Source organism: Catharus ustulatus, chromosome 31, assembly GCF_009819885.2.
Source record: "Catharus ustulatus isolate bCatUst1 chromosome 31, bCatUst1.pri.v2, whole genome shotgun sequence".
In the NCBI taxonomy this organism is placed as follows: Eukaryota; Metazoa; Chordata; class Aves; order Passeriformes; family Turdidae; genus Catharus; species Catharus ustulatus.
In genome coordinates, this window is record NC_046251.1 from 2285955 (window position 1) to 2305016 (window position 19062).

The 19062-nt window shown below is 59.2% G+C and overlaps 1 protein-coding gene across 4 annotated transcripts in view; it reads left to right on the plus strand.

Moving 5' to 3' along the window:
- LRP1 (LDL receptor related protein 1) overlaps positions 1-19062 on the plus strand; it is an 82247-nt gene that overhangs the window by 46789 nt on the left and 16396 nt on the right. For 3 of the 4 annotated variants that reach the window (XM_033083159.2, XM_033083160.2, XM_042780078.1), the window contains 33 exons: positions 274-478; positions 580-744; positions 1025-1269; positions 1530-1661; positions 1742-1969; positions 2101-2275; positions 2674-2768; positions 3080-3229; positions 3322-3462; positions 3673-3801; positions 5004-5135; positions 5357-5491; positions 5568-5697; positions 6158-6284; positions 6450-6601; positions 6708-6832; positions 7276-7647; positions 8645-8834; positions 9181-9385; positions 10579-10771; positions 12137-12262; positions 12350-12475; positions 13270-13389; positions 13992-14105; positions 14505-14654; positions 14902-15039; positions 15514-15630; positions 16309-16437; positions 16511-16633; positions 17278-17418; positions 17499-17686; positions 18168-18351; positions 18544-18629. In XM_033083159.2, the coding sequence (XP_032939050.1) occupies positions 274-478; positions 580-744; positions 1025-1269; positions 1530-1661; positions 1742-1969; positions 2101-2275; positions 2674-2768; positions 3080-3229; positions 3322-3462; positions 3673-3801; positions 5004-5135; positions 5357-5491; positions 5568-5697; positions 6158-6284; positions 6450-6601; positions 6708-6832; positions 7276-7647; positions 8645-8834; positions 9181-9385; positions 10579-10771; positions 12137-12262; positions 12350-12475; positions 13270-13389; positions 13992-14105; positions 14505-14654; positions 14902-15039; positions 15514-15630; positions 16309-16437; positions 16511-16633; positions 17278-17418; positions 17499-17686; positions 18168-18351; positions 18544-18629 (5168 nt within the window). The remainder of the gene's footprint in view (positions 1-273; positions 479-579; positions 745-1024; positions 1270-1529; positions 1662-1741; positions 1970-2100; positions 2276-2673; positions 2769-3079; positions 3230-3321; positions 3463-3672; positions 3802-5003; positions 5136-5356; positions 5492-5567; positions 5698-6157; positions 6285-6449; positions 6602-6707; positions 6833-7275; positions 7648-8644; positions 8835-9180; positions 9386-10578; positions 10772-12136; positions 12263-12349; positions 12476-13269; positions 13390-13991; positions 14106-14504; positions 14655-14901; positions 15040-15513; positions 15631-16308; positions 16438-16510; positions 16634-17277; positions 17419-17498; positions 17687-18167; positions 18352-18543; positions 18630-19062) is intronic. The other variant, XM_033083158.2, reaches the window with a different exon arrangement.

Consider the following 19062-nt stretch of genomic DNA (forward strand, 5'->3'; position numbering starts at 1 on the left):
GGGGGCTGAGCCCTTTGGGGTCTGGGCAATGGATGGGGGCTGAGCCCTTTGGGGTCTGGACTATGTAGATGGAGGCTGAGCCCTTTGGGGTTTGGAGCATGGATAGGGGGTGCTGAGCCCTTTGGGATTTGGGCCATGGTCAGGGATGGTTCAGGCCCTGACATGTCCCTCGTCAATCAACCCCAACTGAGCTGGTGGAAACTGTTGAGGATGGTGGTACTAGGTGGGCTGAGGAAGGGACACCATCCTGATCCTTCATTTCGTGCCCCACAGCCCTGACCAGCTTTGAGGTGGTCATACAGTACGGCCTGGCCACCCCTGAGGGGCTGGCTGTGGACTGGATCGCTGGCAATATCTACTGGGTGGAGAGCAACCTGGACCAGATCGAGGTGGCCAAGCTGGATGGCACCATGCGCACCACGCTGCTGGCCGGGGACATCGAGCACCCCCGCGCCATCGCCCTGGACCCTCGCTACGGGTGAGGCAGGAGGGGACAGTGCTCACAGGGATCATCCTGGGGGATCTTGTGGGGGGATGAGGCCACGGGCTCCTGTCCTTGCTCACAGTCCCTCCTGGCAGGATCCTGTTCTGGACGGACTGGGATGCCAGCCTGCCCCGCATCGAGGCCGCCTCCATGAGCGGCGAGGGCCGGCGCACCATCCACAAGGAGACAGGCTCGGGGGGGTGGCCCAATGGGCTCACTGTCGACTATCTGGAGAAGAGGATCCTCTGGATTGATGCCAGGTAGGGCCAGGACACCTCTCTCTGTGTCCCCATCTCTGTCCCTCCCAGTCTGGATCTTCCCCTCGCTCCAGAGCTGAGCTGGGCTGGGAGTGAGAAACCTTCGCACTGTGGGGTCTGTTTGGCACATGCCAGCCCTTACTCTGGGTTTTCTGCTCTGTGGATCCCTGGTGTAAATCAGCAGCCATCCCACAACTGCTGACCCTGCTGGTTGTTGCTGTTGGGTTAAAGACCCCGTGGTGTCCCCTCTTCACCTCCCTCACCCTCATCTCCCCTGGCACAGGTCTGATGCCATCTACTCAGCCCTGTATGATGGGACAGGGCACATCGAGGTGCTGCGGGGACACGAGTACCTGTCCCACCCCTTTGCTGTCACCCTCTATGGTGGGGAGGTGTACTGGACCGACTGGCGCACCAACACCTTGGCCAAGGCCAACAAGTGGACTGGGCACAACGTGACCGTGGTGCAGAGAACCAACACGCAGCCCTTTGACCTGCAGGTGTATCACCCCTCCCGGCAGCCCCTGGGTGAGGCTGGGGGAGTGCAGGTGGGGGGACGGGGTGGGGGGACCATGGGGGGTGGCACTGGCACTCAGTCTGTGCCCACACCTGCTTGGAGCAGCAGGTGGATGCTGCTCTCATCCCTGTGGCTGCCCCTTTGCCCCATGAGGTGATGAGGGTGATGCTTGGATGGGACAGGCAGGGTCTGGGGGGGCTGAAGCTCTTGGGGTTTCCTAGGTGGGTGTCCCCAAGGGCTGGGATGTCGCTGAGTCCTGTCCCCTTTGCAGCTCCTAATCCCTGCGAAGCCAACGGGGGCAAAGGGCCATGTTCCCACCTGTGCCTCATCAACTACAACCGCACCTTGTCCTGTGCCTGCCCCCACCTCATGAAGCTGGACAAGGACAACACCACCTGCTATGGTAGGGGTCTGCCTGGGGAGATGGGAGGGATGAGTGGGTGCTCCAGAGCAGAGATCCCACCGCTGCCCTTCTCCTCCCAGAGTTTAAGAAGTTCCTGCTGTACGCGCGGCAGATGGAGATCCGGGGCGTGGACATCGACAACCCCTACTACAACTACATCATCTCCTTCACCGTGCCCGACATCGACAATGTCACCGTGGTGGACTACGACGCGTTGGAGCAGCGCATTTACTGGTCAGATGTGCGCACCCAGACCATCAAGAGAGCCTTTATCAACGGCACTGGTGTGGAGACTGTCGTCTCTGCAGGTTGGTGTGGAGGACCAGCACTCCCAAAATTGGGGCCCCCAGTTGGCTGAAATCAACCCTTCCTCTTCATCTGAGCATTGTCCCAACCCCGTCCTCACAGCTGATGAGCTCCTGTCTCTGTTCCCTTACAGACCTGCCCAATGCTCACGGCCTCTCCGTGGATTGGGTTTCCAGAAACCTCTTCTGGACCAGCTACGATGCCAACAAGAAGCAGATCAACGTGGCCAGGCTGGATGGTTCCTTCAAGAACGCCGTGATCCAGGGGCTGGACAAGCCTCACTGCCTGGTGGTGCACCCGCTCCGGGGGTGAGTCTGGTGGGACGTGGTGCTGATGGAAGGTGTGTGTGCAGGCACAGGTATGTGTGTGTGTGTGTGTGTGTGATGGTGCACATGTGTGGTGAGGGACAGAATGGGGGCTGTCCCTGTGTGTCAGCGTGTGGGAGCAGTGTCACAGGAGATGGGGTTGTGCTGTGTGTCCATGGGCAAAGGGCAAGGGGCTGTGATAAGTGTGTATCCACCAGTGTGTGACAATCCAGGTGTGCATGGGGCTTTGGCAACCCCCAAGCCTCCTCGTGGGGGTGGGACAAGGGGGTGTGGGGCTGCCCAGCCTGTGCCACGAGCAGGTGAGGGGCTCTGCAAGGCTGGGAGGGTGCAGGGCGCTGCTGGCACCATGGGCCCTCAGCCATTGTCCCCTCACCTTGCAGGAAGCTGTACTGGACAGATGGGGACAACATCAGTGTGGCCAACATGGATGGCAGCAACCAGACACTCCTCTTTACCAACCAGAAGGGACCTGTTGGTATGGACCCCTCCATGGCCCCTGGGATCCCCCACTTGACCTTGCTGTCTTGCAGAGCCTCAAGTCCCCACTCTGGCTCCTTGGGGGGTGGCAGCTGTCCTGTGCTGGGTCACCATGACCTTATCTGCCTGCTCTCTCCATCCCATCCCATCCCATCCCATCCCATCCCATCCCATCCCATCCCATCCCATCCCATCCCATCCCATCCCATCCCATCCCATCCCATCCCATCCCATCCCATCCCATCCCACCTCCTGCTCTGTGATGGTCCCTGTGTGCCACCAGCTTGGTGACATTCCTGTCCTTTGCAGGCCTGGCCATTGACTACCCAGAGAGCAAACTGTACTGGATCAGCTCTGGCAATGGCACCATCAACAGGTGTGACCTGGATGGCAGCAACCTGGAGGTGATCGAGTCCGTGCGGAGCCAGCTGAGCAAGGCCACCGCCCTGGCCATCATGGGTGAGGGCTGCCAAAGGAGAACACCCTTCCCTGTCTCCTGGCCCTTCCCAAACTCTCCTGCCCATGCCATATGCTCCTGCTTCTCCCCACAGGGGACAAGCTGTGGTGGGCTGACCAGGCCTCCGAGAGGATGGGCACATGCAACAAGAAGGACGGGACGGAGGTGACGGTGCTGCGCAACAGCACCACGCTGGTGATGCACATGAAGGTGTATGATGAGAGCATCCAGCAAGGTCAGTCTGGGGTCCTGGGGCACAGACATTGTGGGGCTGGGCAGCTGCTTGTGGTGGCCAGGTGGCTCCATCCCTAACAGCAGGCAGAAGCCTCGCCCCTACCAAGTCTGTGCTGGCTGGGGCAGGGCACCAACACCTCATGCAGGTGCTGTCCTGGCTGGGTGCACCCTGGACCCCCCACAGCCTCTCACCCCCTTTTCTCTGCCACAGCTGGGACCAACCCCTGCAGCCAAAACAACGGGGACTGCTCACAGCTGTGCCTGCCCACCTCGGAGACCTCCCGCTCCTGCATGTGCACCGCAGGCTACAGCCTCAAGAGCGGGCAGCAGTCCTGTGAAGGTGTGTGTTTGTCCCTGTCCCCTCCCTGAACCAGCCTGTGAAGGTGTGTTCGTGTCCCTGTCCCCTCCCTGAGCCAACCTATGAAGGTGTGTGTTTGTCCCTGTCCCCTCCCTGAACCGGCCTGTGAAGGTGTGTGCTTCTCCCTGTCCCCTCTCTGAGCCAGCCTGTGAAGGTGTGTGCTGTCCCTGTCCCCTCCCTGAACCAGCCTGTGAAGGTGTGTTCATGTCCCTGTCCCCTCCCTGAGCCAACCTGTGAAGGTGTGTGCTTGTCCCTGTCCCCTCCCTGAACCAACCTGTGAAGGTTGTGCTGTCCCTGTCCCCTCCCTGAGCCAGCCTGTGAAGGTTGTGCTGTCCCTGTCCCCTCCCTGAGCCAGCCTGTGAAGGTTGTGCTGTCCCTGTCCCCTCCCTGAGCCACCCCTCGGTGCAGTGAGACCCTGTTGCCACTTTGGCCATGCCCTTGGTCACTCCAGCTGGTGACCCCTCACTGTGGCTGTTCATGGACTCCTCCCCACTGCTCTGCATCCCAGGTCACTGCAGGGGACTGCTGGGGACCAGAGGGACACTGGGGGGCTTGGAGGGGTTGCAGGCTGAGGTGGCAGCAAGACCCTTGCATGGGCTGTCCCTGATGAATGTGAGCCACCAAGGCCACCACTGCACGGCCACCAAGGGTGTCACTGGAGGGGGGGAGTGGGACAGCACCGTGGGACACCCCCAGTGAGGGGTGGGACCCCGTTTTGGGCAGCAGATTTGGCTCTCTGGGAGCCAGGCCAGGCACAGATCTCTGCAGATCCCCCGTCCCCACCGTGTTCCCGCCGTCCCCCCGGGCACTGCCAGGGCCTCTCAAAGGCTGTTTGTGTGCAAAGTGTTCCGGGTGGTTTTGGGGGGGGTTGGCAGAGCTCTGCACCATCTGGGTCAGGGCAGGGGCTGAATAACAAGTGCTGCCCTGACCCAGATGCGCCACAGAGCCTTTGCCAGCGCGGGGTGGGGGTGGTGGATGGTGGGAAAGGGCTTTGCTTGTGCCCCCTGGAACGGGGCAGGACCCTGGAACGGGCTGTGCCAGGGGTTGCAGCCCCCAGGGAGGTCTGTGCTGGGTCTGTGGAACCCTGCCAGGCTCATGCTGCTCCCCTGTCTCAGTTTTCCATGGTTGAGGGACAGCCTGTGGGTTTTGGGATGTGTCTGACTGTCCCTGCACCTGTGTTGCAGGTGTTGGCTCCTTCCTCCTGTACTCGGTGCACGAGGGGATCCGGGGCATTCCCCTGGACCCCAATGACAAGTCAGATGCTCTCGTACCGGTGTCAGGGACCTCTCTGGCTGTGGGAATCGACTTCCATGCAGGTGATGCAGGGCTGGGAATGGGATGGGGGGCTGGGAACAGGACAGGGGATGGGGAGCATGAGGGGATCATCACCAGACCCCCCTTTGGTGGCACTTTGCCCTGTAACTCCCTCTGGGCAGCACCGGGTGAGGGAGGATTTTGGGGCCCTGAGGTGCAGGTTTTTACCATTCTGGAGTGACCAGAGGTGGTCACTGACTCATCCCCTCCTTGTCCTTCTCAGAGAATGACACGATTTACTGGGTGGACATGGGGCTGAGCACCATCAGTCGAGCCAAGCGGGACCAGACGTGGCGTGAGGACGTGGTGACCAACGGCATTGGCCGTGTGGAGGGCATCGCTGTGGACTGGATTGCTGGTGGGAATCCATGGGGCTCTGGAGCTGGGGGCAGTGGGGACAGTGAGGTGTGGAGGTTCACCATCCCCTCTTGCAGGAAACATCTACTGGACGGACCAGGGCTTTGATGTCATCGAGGTGGCCAGGCTGAACGGGTCCTTCCGCTACGTGGTCATCTCCCAGGGGCTGGACAAGCCACGGGCCATCACAGTCCATCCAGAGAAGGGGTGAGACACTGACCCAGAGGGGGGCATCACCTCCAGGGTGGGCACAGGGTGAGACTCCTGCACCTCCTGGCAGAGCTGTGTGTGTACACACAGCAGGGAAGGACTCGCAGGTCTCCTGCCACACCAAAGAGTCCAAACCCTGGATTTAAGCCTCCTTTCACTGATGGACTGAACTCCCTGGGAGCCCATGGGACCTGATGGGTGCCCTAATCTCAGAAAATCTGAGTGGAGCCTCCTCAGAGTGGCTCCATCTTTGGAGAGAGCCCCAGGGAGAGCAGAGGTGTTTGGATCTGGGGAGGGATGGAGATGCAGGGGATGTGCTGCCAGGTCTGTGAGCAGGCAGGGTCTGGACTGAGGCCCCAGTGTGGGGGGATGAAAGGAGTGTTGTCTGTCCTTTATTCAAAGAGTCAATGTTGCTCCTGGTGATGAACCTGTGGTGACATCCCTGCTGTCCCCTCAGGTACCTGTTCTGGACGGAGTGGGGGCAGTACCCCCGCATCGAGCGCTCACGCCTGGACGGCACCGAGCGGATGGTGCTGGTCAACGTCAGCATCAGTTGGCCCAACGGGATTTCTGTGGACTACGAGGTACAATTGGCATCTGGGAGGGTGGCACCAATCCTAAGGGTCCCTGTGGCCATGTCCTCGAGGCTCCAGAGTCTCCAGGGTGGTCAGAACCACAGGACGTCCTGCCAGAGGAGCAGAGGGCAGTGCTGTCCTGATGCCACCTGGGATGTTCTCTCATCCCCACAGGATGGGAAGCTGTACTGGTGTGATGCCAGGACAGACAAGATCGAACGGATCGACCTGGAGACGGGCGAGAACCGCGAGGTTGTCCTGTCCAGCAACAACATGGACATGTTCTCCGTGTCGGTCTTCGAGGAATACATTTACTGGAGTGATAGGTGCGGTGCCAGGGGGGCTGGGGGCTGTGTGGAGGAGCTGGTGGGTGTTATGGTGAGGTGGGGAAGGGTCCTGTGCTGGTTGCTTGGTGACTCTGTTCTCCTTCAGGACTCACGCCAACGGCTCCATCAAAAGAGGCAACAAGGACAATGCCACCGAGTCGGTGTCCCTGCGGACTGGGATCGGCGTCCAGCTCAAGGACATCAAAGTCTTCAACCGGGCCCGGCAGAAGGGTGGGTCTGAGCATGGGGGGCAACCCCTCATGTGGGGAAAAGGGACAGAAGCAAACACTGGAGCTGTGTTGTGTCGTGGTTCAAACCTGTTCCTTCCTCCGGGAGTGCCGAGCGCTGAAAGCGGCTGAGCGGATTTGTGTGTGCACACGGCAGGGAAGGACTCGCAGGTCTCCTGCCACACCAAAGAGTCCAAACCGTGGATTTAACCCTCCTTTCACTGATGGGCTGAACTCCCTGGGAGCCCCTGGGACCTGATGGGTGCCCTAACCTCAGAAAATCTGAGTGGCTCCATCTTTGGACGGAGCCCCAGGGAGAGCAGAGGTGTTTGGATCTGGGGAGGGCTGGAGATGCAAGGGATGTGCTGCCAGGTCTGTGAGCAGGCAGGGTCTGGACTGAGGCGTCCTGCCCAGTCCCTCACCCAATCCTCCCTGTCCCCCCACCAGGCACCAACGTCTGTGCCCAGAACAACGGGGACTGCCAGCAGCTGTGCCTGTTCCGCGGCGGCGGGCAGCGGACGTGCGCCTGCGCCCACGGGATGCTGTCGGACGACGGCGTGAGCTGCCGGGACTACGACGGGTACCTGCTCTACTCGGAGCGCACCATCCTCAAGAGCATCCACCTCTCGGATGAGAACAACCTCAACGCTCCCATCAAGCCCTTTGAGGATGCAGAGCACATGAAGAACGTCATCGCCCTGGCCTTCGATTACCGCTACGGCTCCAAGGGCAGCAACCGCATCTTCTACAGCGACATCCACTTCGGCAACATCCAGCAGATCAACGACGACGGCACGGGGCGCAAGACCATCGTGGAGAGTGAGTGGTGTGGGCTTCTCCCTTCTGTGCCTGCCCTCAGACTCATCTCTCTCTCCCTCACCTCCTCCTGCACTCCCTCTGTTCTTGCCCAAGGGGTTGTGGTGGGTTTGGAGGTGTTTGGAGGGGTGGTGGGTACAGTGAGCTGTGAAGTTTCTGAGGAGCCTCTGGAAGTGGGCACAGGCATTGGGAGCAGCTTGCAGAGCTTGTTCTGGCACAGAGAGTGTGTCAAGAGGCTTAGGCTCTAGAAACAGGCACTGCAGCAAAGTTGAGATCGGCTCTGTGCTCACACTCCCCTCCTGAGGCAACGCCCTAAGCCCTGACCCTCGGGGTGCCCAGCCCTGGCCTCACCTCCAGGCCTCACCTTACACTTGGTTGGGTTTATTGGCACCTGCAGCAGCTTCAAAGAATCATGGTTGCTGCTCCAGGAGCTCCCTGAGTCAGGGCCTTGGACGTGCTGCTAATGAGGGAATTCACAGTGAAGGGGAGAGCACAACCCAGCTCTCACAGCCGCCTCATTAAACCCTTTGCCAGCGTTAATGAGGTGGGGAGGATGGGTGCACTGTTCAAGTTCCCAGCTGGGAAGGGCTCCCTGGTCCCCACCAGGCTTTGCCTTGTCACTTTGTTCCCCAGGGCCTCAGCTGTCCCCTGGCAGAGGGGAACCCTCCCCTTCCCAGCACGGCTGCTGCAGACCCAGAGCAAGGTCTGGCTGGTGTGGAGTTTGAGAGCCAAATTCAAATCCTTGGTGCACTGTAGGTGTGCATCCTTCAGCCTTCCTGCAAGGGAGGGTCATTCCAATAGAAACTCAGGGGTCTCTGCTCTTGCCTGAGCACAGCCCCCAGCCCTGCCAAATCCTCACCCAGCAGCCAAAGCCTCCAAGGGATTTTTAGCCTGTAATTAAAAGCAAAACTTTAATGTCTCAGTGTCAGGGTCAACCATGCAGGGTGAGCTGCAGCCTTGCAGGGCTCCAGGCTGGGTGTGACCTTTGCTGTCCCCACAGATGTGGGCTCAGTGGAGGGGCTGGCGTACCACCGTGGCTGGGACACGCTGTACTGGACGAGCTACACCACCTCCACCATCACCCGGCACACCGTGGACCAGAGCCGGGTCGGGGCCTTCGAGAGGGAGACCGTGATCACCATGTCAGGGGACGACCACCCCCGGGCCTTCGTGCTGGATGAGTGCCAGAAGTGAGTGGGCAGTGAGAGTCCAGCCAGCCCCACCCCAGGGATCCACATTGTGGGGAGGAAGCTCTGGATCTCAGCACAGAGATGATTGGACCCCCAGGGAGGAAAGACCCTGTAACCCCCTCCCCACAAATCTTTCAGCACCCCAAAGCAGCTCCAGACTCTCTGTCCCATCCCACATTTCCCAGCTGGCTGCAGCATTTTCATTCACCCCTTTCCCTTCTTTTTACGTGGGAGTGATGTCCCATGCATCCCCTGGAAGCCCCCCAGCCATGGAGGGATGGGCTGAGCCAGCCTGGATGTGGCTGAGCTGGGACTCCAAGGGTGTTGTGTGTCCTTCCCATCCCAGCCTGATGTTCTGGACCAACTGGAATGAGCAGCACCCCAGCATCATGAGAGCCACCCTGTCCGGTGCCAACGTCCTCATCATCATCGACCAGGACATCCGCACGCCCAATGGGTTGGCCATTGACCATAAGGCTGAGAAGATTTATTTCTCTGATGCCACCCTGGACAAGATTGAGCGCTGCGAGTACGACGGCTCAAATCGCCATGTGAGTCTGGGGCCAGAGAGGTGGGGAGGAGAGTGTCCAAACTGGGGCTGGAGTGAGGTCAGTGGGGAGGAGAGTGTCCAAACTGGGTCTGGAGTGGGGTCAATGGGGAGGAGAACCTCCAAAGTGGGGCTGGATTGGGGTCAGTGGGGAGGAGAGCCTCCAAATTGGGGCTGGATTGTGGTGAGTGGGGAGGAGAGTGTCCAAACTGGGGCTGGATTGGGGTCAGTGGGAAGGAGAGCCTCCAAATTGGGGCTGGATTGTGGTGAGTGGGGAGGAGAGTGTCCAAACTGGGGCTGGATTGTGGTGAGTGGGGAGGAGAGTGTCCAAACTGGGTCTGGATTGGGGTCAGTGGGAAGGAGAGTGTCCAGACTGGGGCTGGATTGTGGTGAGTGGGGAGGAGAGTGTCCAAACTGGGGCTGGAGTGGGGTGAGTGGGGAGGAGAGTGTCCAAACTGGGGCTGGAGTGGGGTGAGTGGGGAGGAGAGTGTCCAAACTGGGGCTGGAGTGAAGTCAGTGGGGAGGAGAGTGTCCAAACTGGGGCTGGAGTGGGGTGAGTGGGGAGGAGAGTGTCCAAACTGGGGCTGGAGTGGGGTCAATGCGGGGAGGAGAGTGTCCAAACTGGGGCTGGAGTGGGGTCAATGGGGAGGAGAGTGTCCAAACTGGGGCTGGAGTGGGGTCAGAGGGAAGCAGAGCTGTTCCTGGGACTGGGCAGTCAGGCATCCCACTGGGGTGGACACTCTGTGTTTGGGGGGCTGTGGGCCTGCATCCCACAGCAGGTTCCTCCTGCTCCCAGTTTGGCTGTGTCCCTAAGAAGTGAGGACATGGCTTCAAAATACATCAGATAAAGTTCAGGTTGGACATGAGAAGGAATTTCTTTATGGAAAGGGTTGTTAAGCATTAGAAGGGGCTGCCCAGGTTGGTGGTGGACCATGCCTGGAGATGTCCAAGGAGCTGCTGGACCTGGCACTGAGTGCCCTGGAGGGGGTTGGTAACAGGTTGGACTTGATCTTGGAGATCTTCTCCAACCTCAAGGATTCTGTGAAGTGTCCAAGGACAGTTTGGATGAGGCTTGGAGCAACCTTGGAAGGGAGTTGCCATGAAGGAGGCTCGGAGTACCATGGCAGGGATGTGGGAACTGGATGAGTTTTAAGATCCTTTCCAACTCAACCCATTCCATGATTCTGTGCCTGGCAGGTGATCCTGAAGTCGGAGCCCGTGCACCCCTTTGGCCTGGCTGTGTATGGTGATTACATCTTCTGGACAGACTGGGTGCGCCGCGCCGTGCAGCGCGCCAACAAATACGTGGGCACCGACATGAAACTGCTGCGTGTGGACATCCCCCAGCAGCCCATGGGCATCATCGCTGTGGCCAACGACACTGACAGCTGTGAGCACCCTCTGGTGTCACTGCAGAGTCCCTGCCCTCTGCCCCTCGCCCTGGCAGCAGCCTGGGGAAGGGGAGCCCATCCCACCATCCTTCATGATCCCTTGGGAACCCATCCCACCATCCTTCCTGGCCTTTTGGGAACCCATCCTGCCATCCTTCCTAGCACTTCAGGAACCCATCCTGCCATCCATCATGATCCCGTGGGAACCCATCCCACCATCCTTCCTGACCTTTTGGGAACCCATCCTGCCATCCTTCCTAGCACTTCAGGAACCCACCCCACCATCCATCATGATCCCTTGGGAACCCATCCCACTGTCCTTCCTGGCCTTTTGGGAGCCCATCCCACCATCCATCATGATCCCTTGGGAACCCATCCCACCATCCTTCCTAGCACTTCAGGAATCCATCCCACCATCCATCATGGTCCCTTGGGAACCCATCCCACTGTCCATCATGGTCCTTTGGAACCCATCCCACTGTCCGTCATGGTCCTTTGGAACCTATCCCACTGTCCATCATGATCCTTTAGGAACCCACCCCACTGTCCTTCCTGGCCTTTTGGGAATCCATCCTGCCATCCTTCATGGTCCTTTGGAAATCTATCCCACTGTCCATCATGGTCCTTTGGGAATCCATCCCACCATCCTTCCTAGCACTTCAGGAACCCATCCCACCATCCATCATGGTCCCTTGGGAACCCATCCCACTGTCCATCATGATCCCTTGGGAACCCATCCCACCATCCTTCATGGCCTTGTGGGTCATTTGGGAGCCCATCCCACTCTACATCATGGTCCTTAGGGAACCCATCCCACTGTCCTTTGTAGTCCTTTCAGTATCCATCCCACTGTCCTTCCTGGCTTTGTGGGAACTCATCCCACCATCCTTCATGGTCCTTTGGGAGCCCATCCCTCTGTCCATCATGGTCCTTTGGGAACCCATCCCACCATCCTTCTGGCCTTTTGGAGCCCATCCCACCATCCGTTTGTGGCTCTTTGGGAATCCATCACTCTGTCCATTATATCCCTTTGGGAACCCATCCTCCCATCCTTCTTAGCCCTTTGGGAATCATCCCATTGTCCTTCCCAGTTTGTCGTTGCCCCCTCATGACCCTCATACCACAGTTGTCCATCCCCAAACCCAGTCCAGGCTGAAGACAGAGAGGATTTGCCCTGTCCTTGCTCTTCCCAGGGCATCTTCTTGTAAAATCTGGAGAGACTGGGTGCCTCAACCCCCTAAACCCTCCATAGCCCCATGGGAAGAGCCTGGGGAGGGATTCCCTGAATTTTGGCCGAGCAGGGAGGATGAGGAGCAGGGGCTGGTGGGTCCATCCATGGTGTGACCACTGTCCCTCTGTCCTAGGTGAGCTGTCCCCATGCCGGGTGAACAATGGTGGCTGCCAGGACCTGTGCCTGCTCACCCCCAAGGGCCACGTCAACTGCTCGTGCCGCGGGGAGCGAGTCCTGCAGGAGGATTTAACCTGCAAAGGTGAGGAGGGGGTGAGAGGGGCTGAGGAAAGGAAGGGGTGAGGCTGATCTCAGCCTGACAGAGCTGACATTCCCGTGCTCTGCCCAGCTTTGAATTCCACCTGCAACGTGGATGAGTTTGAGTGCGGGAACGGCGACTGCATCGACTTCAGCCGCACCTGCGACGGCGTCGTGCACTGCAAGGACAAGTCGGATGAGAAGCAGTCCTACTGCAGTAAGGTTCCTCCTCTTGCTGCCTTGCTCACCCACACATGCACCCCAGACACCCTGCCCAAGCTGCCAGCTCCACTCAGAGAATCACGGAATGGTTTGGGTTGGAAGGGACCAAAATTAGGGGCTTCCCCTTCAAGGCAATCAAGGCAGGCTTGCAAGGTCTGTCCCTCTTTAATTAGTCTTAGAACCTCTTCAAATTTGCCATTGAAACTTAAAGAGGATGGAGGCAAAAACTTAAGAGGATGGAAGATGACAAAGGCAAGATTCACCGTGCTCCAGTACAATCAATCTTTTTTTCCTATCTTTAAGATCATGGAATTATGGAATGGTTTGGGTTGGGAGGGACCTTACAGCTCATCTCATTTCACCCCCTGCTGTGGCAGGGACACCTCCTGCTAGCCCAGGTGCTCCAAGCCACATCCAACCTGGCCTTGAACATTGCCAGGGTTGTTCAGCAAAGGGAACCAGGACTCTGGGGTGTCCTTCCGTCCCTCAGGTGCTCACAGTCCCTCCTGCCCTCCCAGAGCTGCACCCAGCCAGGCTTTAAGGTCTTCAGACCTTTCCTAGTGTTGGGGGCAGGCTGGAGAGCAGGACACCTGGAGCTGAGCCAGTGGGGTGTGCAGCACCCCCAAACACCCGCCCTCACCGCTCTGCAGCAGGGAGCGCCTTCCCTGATCCTGCTCTGTGGTTTCTTCCCCTGCTGAAAGATCCCCAAGGATCTGAGACCCTTGAGGATACTTACCCTCCTTCTACTCACCTCCTCCTCTTCCTCTTCCTCCTCTTCCTCCCTGGCAGGCAGCCGCAAGTGCAAGAAGGGGTACCTGCACTGCATGAACGGGCGCTGCGTCGCCAGTCGCTACTGGTGTGACGGCGTGGACAACTGCGGGGACAACTCGGACGAGGTGCCCTGTAACAGTGAGTGTCTGCCTGGCACCCGGCCAGCCCCTGCCAGGGCTCTGTCAGCTGCCTGGGACAGGGACAGCGGCTTCAGGAGGGAGTTACCATCAGCTTGACAGGAGCAGAGCAGAGCCAAGGCTTAACAGAGAGTCAAGGTCAAGTTTGTGGTGCTTTGTAAAGCTCACACAGTGACAACTGAGAAGAAAAACTCCTGGGTATGGGCATGCAGCACCCAAAGCTTCCCAGCATGAGTGGTTTGACAGCCAGGAGGGGCACGGGGTGTAGTGTCACTGCCCCTCCTGGCTCCCAGAATTACCAAAGGCAGCACCCCTTAGGGCTGCAGGATGGATCTCCTGGGTTTCAAACTGACAGGGGTGGTCAGGAGCTTCTCAGAGTCCTGTCCAGGTCTGGTTGTGCCTGGGAGAGGGGCTCAGGCTGCCAGGCAGAGTGTGAACTGGGAGCCACCAGGTGTCATCCAGCAGGGGATCAGATCTGGGAGCACTCTGGGCAGCCCAGAGCTGTGTGGGCAGTGGGGGTGTGTGGGTGCCCTTCCAGTGGGTACCATAAGGTGGGTGTGGGCCCTGCCTCATCAACTGGGTGGGATTTCTTCCCCCTGGCAGAAACCAGCTGTGCTGCGACCGAGTTCCGCTGCCGGGATGGGACCTGCATCGGGAATTCCAGCCGCTGCAACCAGTTCATCGACTGCCAGGATGCATCAGATGAAATGAACTGCAGTGAGTGCCCAGCTGCTGCCCTTCCTCAGCCCCTCCTCAGCTCTGGAGATCCTCCTGTCCTCAGTGCTGGCAGCAGGGACCTGGGTCTTTGGGATTTGGGATTTGGGAGGGAGGAGGGTTCTACTCCTGTCCTGCAGCCCCAGCCCAACCTTGTGCCGTGCTCAGCACCCCTGCAGCTCTGGGGATGTGTGGGGCACATCTGGGGCACATCTGGGGCTCTTGTCCCACCTGTGGTCCCACTCCTCTCCTGGGCTCTGTATCTTGGGGCTCCCCAGAGCTCCAGCAGTGGGGTGTGATGGGCTCCAGCAGCAGGGCAGGGGGCGGCACCACACGGTGGAACCAGAATTTCTGCCGTGGTTCCTGCTGTGTCACCGGGGCTCCTTCTGTGATTCCTCTCAGCTGCCACCGACTGCAGCAGCTACTTCAAGCTGGGGGTGAAGGGCACCACGTTCCAGAAGTGTGAGCACACCTCCCTGTGCTACGCTCCCAGCTGGGTGTGCGACGGCGCCAACGACTGCGGCGATTACTCGGACGAGCGCAACTGCCCCGGTGAGAGCGGGAGGGCAGAGGGGGTCTGGGGGCAGGGATGCCTCTTTGGGTCTCCTTGGGCTGTGGATGCTTTGTTTGCCCACTGGGATTGTTGTCCTCTGTCCGTGTGGCTCCAGCACAGATGGTGCTGCAGGGGTCTGGGATGTGGGACCTCAGGGTTGTTTTGGGGAGGAATCCTTCAGTTCTGGGCTGGGAGGAGGCAGGGTGTGGCTGTGCCGTTGTCCTCACTGATGTTTCTGTCACAAAGTAGGTGGGAGGAAGCCCAAATGTCCATCCAACTACTTTGCCTGCCCGAGTGGGAGGTGCATCCCCATGACCTGGACCTGTGACAAGGAGGACGACTGCGAGAACGGCGAAGATGAGACCCAGTGCAGCGAGCGGCAGGGTGGGAGCACTCAGGATTTGGGCTGGGGCACGGGGTGGTGCTGGAGGGTGGGCAGGACCCTCTTCTCCCACTGACATCCATTTGCTAAGGACAGACCCCAGATTCTTCCCCCTCTGTGGTTTTACTCCACACTCTTGGGCTTTTAGCTGTAACCAGTATAAGCGTCCTCATGTGCTGGTTTGCTTGGCACATGCACAAGTGTCTGTGACCTTTTTGAACAGGACCAGTTATGACTCCCTTCAGCTCCATTTTAGTTCTGACCTCCTGTAACAAACTCCAAACAGTGCTCAGGAGCTGGGGATCTTCCCCAGGTCTAGGAGCAGGGAGTCCCACACCAGCCCTGTGGGACCAGTACCCCCAACACCCCCCTGGGCTCCTGGAGCCCAGCTGGTCCAGCCTGGCTGTGCTCTGCTGATATCTCCTCCCCTTATCACCTTGCTCTGACCCCCATCTCCTCCTCTTCTCCTCTCACAGACAAGTTCTGCTACCCTGTGCAGTTTGAGTGCAACAACCACCGCTGCATCTCCAAGCTCTGGGTGTGTGATGGGGCTGATGACTGCGGGGATGGCTCTGACGAGGACGGTCGCTGCCGTGAGTCTGCTCCAACCTTCTCCCCATCTCAGTCCCTGCCTGCTCCACCACCACATTCCTGCATCTGTGTTCCTGCCTCTGCCCATCCCTTTTCTCACCCATGGTCTCACTGCTCTCCTGGGCTCTCCTGGGATCTCCTGGGCTATCCTGGGATCTCCTGAGCTCTCCTGGGCTCTGTCCTTCTCCCACCCGTGGTCTCACTGCTCTCTGGGCTCTCCTGGGGTATCCTGGGCTCTCCTGGGCTCTCCTGGGCTATCCTGAGCTCTCCTGGGCTCTCCTGAGCTATCCTGGGCTCCTGGGTTCTGTCCTTCTCCCACCCTTGGTCTCACCACTCTCCTGGGCTCTCCTAGACCCTCCTGGACTCTCCTGGGCTCTCCTGGGTTCTGTCCTTCTCCCACCCGTGGTCTCACCGCTCTCCTGGGCTCCCCTGGGCTGTCCTGGGGTATCCTGGGCTCTGTCCTTCTTCTGCCCATGGTCTCACTGCTCTCTGGGCTCTCCTGGACCCTCCTGGGCTCTCCTGGACCCTCCTGGGCTCTCCTGGGCTCTCCTGGGCTCTCCTGGGCTCTGTCCTTCTCCCACCCTTGGTCTCATCGCTCTCCTGGTCTCTGTATCTTGGGACTTCCCAGACCCTCCAGCAGTGGGGGTGACCAGACTCCATTCTGTTCCCCGCTTCCCCAGGGCTGACCACCTGCAGCTCAGGATCCTTCCAGTGCCCAGGCACCTACGTGTGCGTGCCGGAGCGCTGGCTCTGTGACGGGGACAAGGACTGCGCCGACGGGGCCGATGAGACCCTCGCTGCCGGCTGCTGTGAGTGCCCGAGGATGGGGGGCTGGGGAGGCAGGGGCTGGCAGGAGCTGAAGGTGGTGGTGCCTCATTCCAGTGTACAACAACACCTGTGATGAGCGGGAGTTCATGTGTGGGAACCGGCAGTGCATCCCCAAGCACTTCGTCTGCGACCACGACGATGACTGCGGCGACGGCTCCGACGAGTCCCTGGAATGTGGTGGGTGTCTGTGGGACCCAGGGGGACTGGCAGCCATGCTTGGTCCTCCTGGGATTTGGGACAGTACCCTGGGAGGGTTTTCATCACTCTGGAGGGGTTTGGTGTGAGTGTGGTGAGAGGGAACTTGGAGAGGCAGCAGAAGGGGATTGTTGGTGGAGAGAACGCACCCAGCCCTGACACAAGGATCCAAACCCAAATCCAAATCCACAGACAGATCCTAACCCACAGACAGGTCCAAACCCACACACAGATCCTAACCCAGGGAGAGATCCAAACCCACAGAGAGATCCAAACCCAGGGAGAGATACAAACCCAGGGAGAGATCCAAACCCACAGATAGATCCAAACCCAGAGACAGATCCAAACCCAGGGAGAGATACAAACCCAGGGAGAGATCCAAACCCACAGATAGATCCAAACCCAGAGACAGATCCAGACTCACAGACAGATCCAGACTCACAGACAGATCCATGTGTGTGCAGAGCAGCCCTGTCCCAGGCCAGCTGCTCTGTGGTGTCCCTGTCACTCCCGGCAGCTCAGGAAGGTTTGGCTCCATGGTGCCTCTCTCTCTCCGAGTGGCCCCACGGTGCCTCTGGAAGGCTCAGGAAGGTGGGATGGCAGCTGAGCCCCTCACCCTCCCTCAGAGTATCCCACCTGTGGTCCCCACGAGTTCCGCTGTCAGAACGGGCGCTGCCTCAGCAACCGGCAGTGGGAATGTGATGGGGAGTTCGACTGCCACGACCACTCGGACGAGGCGCCCAAGAACCCGCGCTGCAGCAGCCCAGGTACCTGCTGGGGTCACACTGGGGGGGGATAGTGGAGCCCAAATCACTCCCCACTGACCACTGCCACCTCCTCTCTGCAGAAAACAAGTGCAACGACTCCTTCTTCCTCTGCAAGAACGGGAATTGCATCTCTGAGGCGCTGCTCTGCGACAACAACAACGACTGCGCCGACGGCTCTGATGAGCTCAACTGCTTCATCAACGAGTGCCTCAACAAGAAGCTGAGTGGCTGCTCCCAGGAGTGTGAGGACCTCAAGATTGGCTACAAGGTAGGGAGGCCACGGGGTGGGGGGCTGGCTGCAGAGGTCATAGAACTGCAGAATGCCCTGAGTTGGAAGGGACATACAATGATTGTTGAATTCCAACTCCTGGCCCTGCATAGGAGACCTCAGCAATCCCACCCTGTGCCTAAGAGCGTTGTCCAAATGCTCCTGGAGCTCTTGCAGCCTTGGGGCTGTGCCAACCAACAGTACCTGACCACCCTCTGGGGGAAGAACCTTTTCCTGATATCCAGCTTAAACCTTCCCTGGCACAGCTCCTGCTGTTCCCTCTCCTTCCTCCTCCACAGTGTGTCTGTCCTGTGCCAGCTGGGCCAGGGATGTGACACAGGCGCTTCAGGCACTGTTTGTGCATCTCAGCTGTCCTTGCTGAGTCCACGTGTCCCAGGGTGACACTTGTCACCTCCCAACACCTGCCACCTCCTGGTGTGCGGGCCTTGGAGGGTCTGACAGCTCCGGGTTGCTCCTGCAGTGCAGATGCCGTCCCGGGTTCCGGCTGAAGGACGACGGGAAGACGTGCATCGACATCGACGAGTGCTCCACCACCTACCCCTGCAGCCAGAAATGCATCAACACCCTGGGCAGCTACAAGTGCCTCTGCACTGAGGGCTACAAGCTCAGACCTGACAACCCCACCAGCTGCAAGGCTGTCACAGGTGAGAGCCAGGTGTGGGCACAGAGCCCAGGATGTTCTGGTGACCATGGGATGCTCCTGGCGCTGGAGCTGGAGGGTGAAGTGGCTTCCCCCAACTCATGAGGGAGTGGGGCTGGGAGAGTGGAAGGTCTGGAGTGTTCTGCCCACATCCCAGCACTGCTCCCCTGCCACTTTTCCCTCTTTTCCCGTGCAGATGAAGAGCCTTTCCTCATCTTTGCCAACCGCTACTATCTGAGGAAGCTCAACCTGGATGGCTCCAACTACACTCTGCTCAAGCAGGTGCGGGGTGAGCTGGGAACAGGAGGGACAGCAGCCCCATGTGGCTGGGATTTGGGGATGAAGAGGGCCCTGAAGGACATGGGAGCTGCCAGCTGAGGATTTTGGGCTCTTGGCTTCCCAGGGGAATGGTAGATCCATCTAAAAAGTTTTTCGCGGAAAGAGTGATAAAGTACTGGAATGGTCTGCCTGGGGAGGTGGTGGAGTCACCATCCCTGGATGTGTTTATAAAGATTGGATGTGGCACTTGGTGCCATGGTCTAGTTGAGGAATTAGGGCATGGGTTGGACTCAATGATCTTGAAGGTCTCTTCCAACCCCAAATTCTGTGAATTCTGTGAGTTCTCTAAATGTCAGGAGGTCACTGTGAGCGAGGAGCAAGCAGGGAGGCTGTGGGCTCTATAAAACCCCCCAGAACCCATGCCAGCCACTGAGGC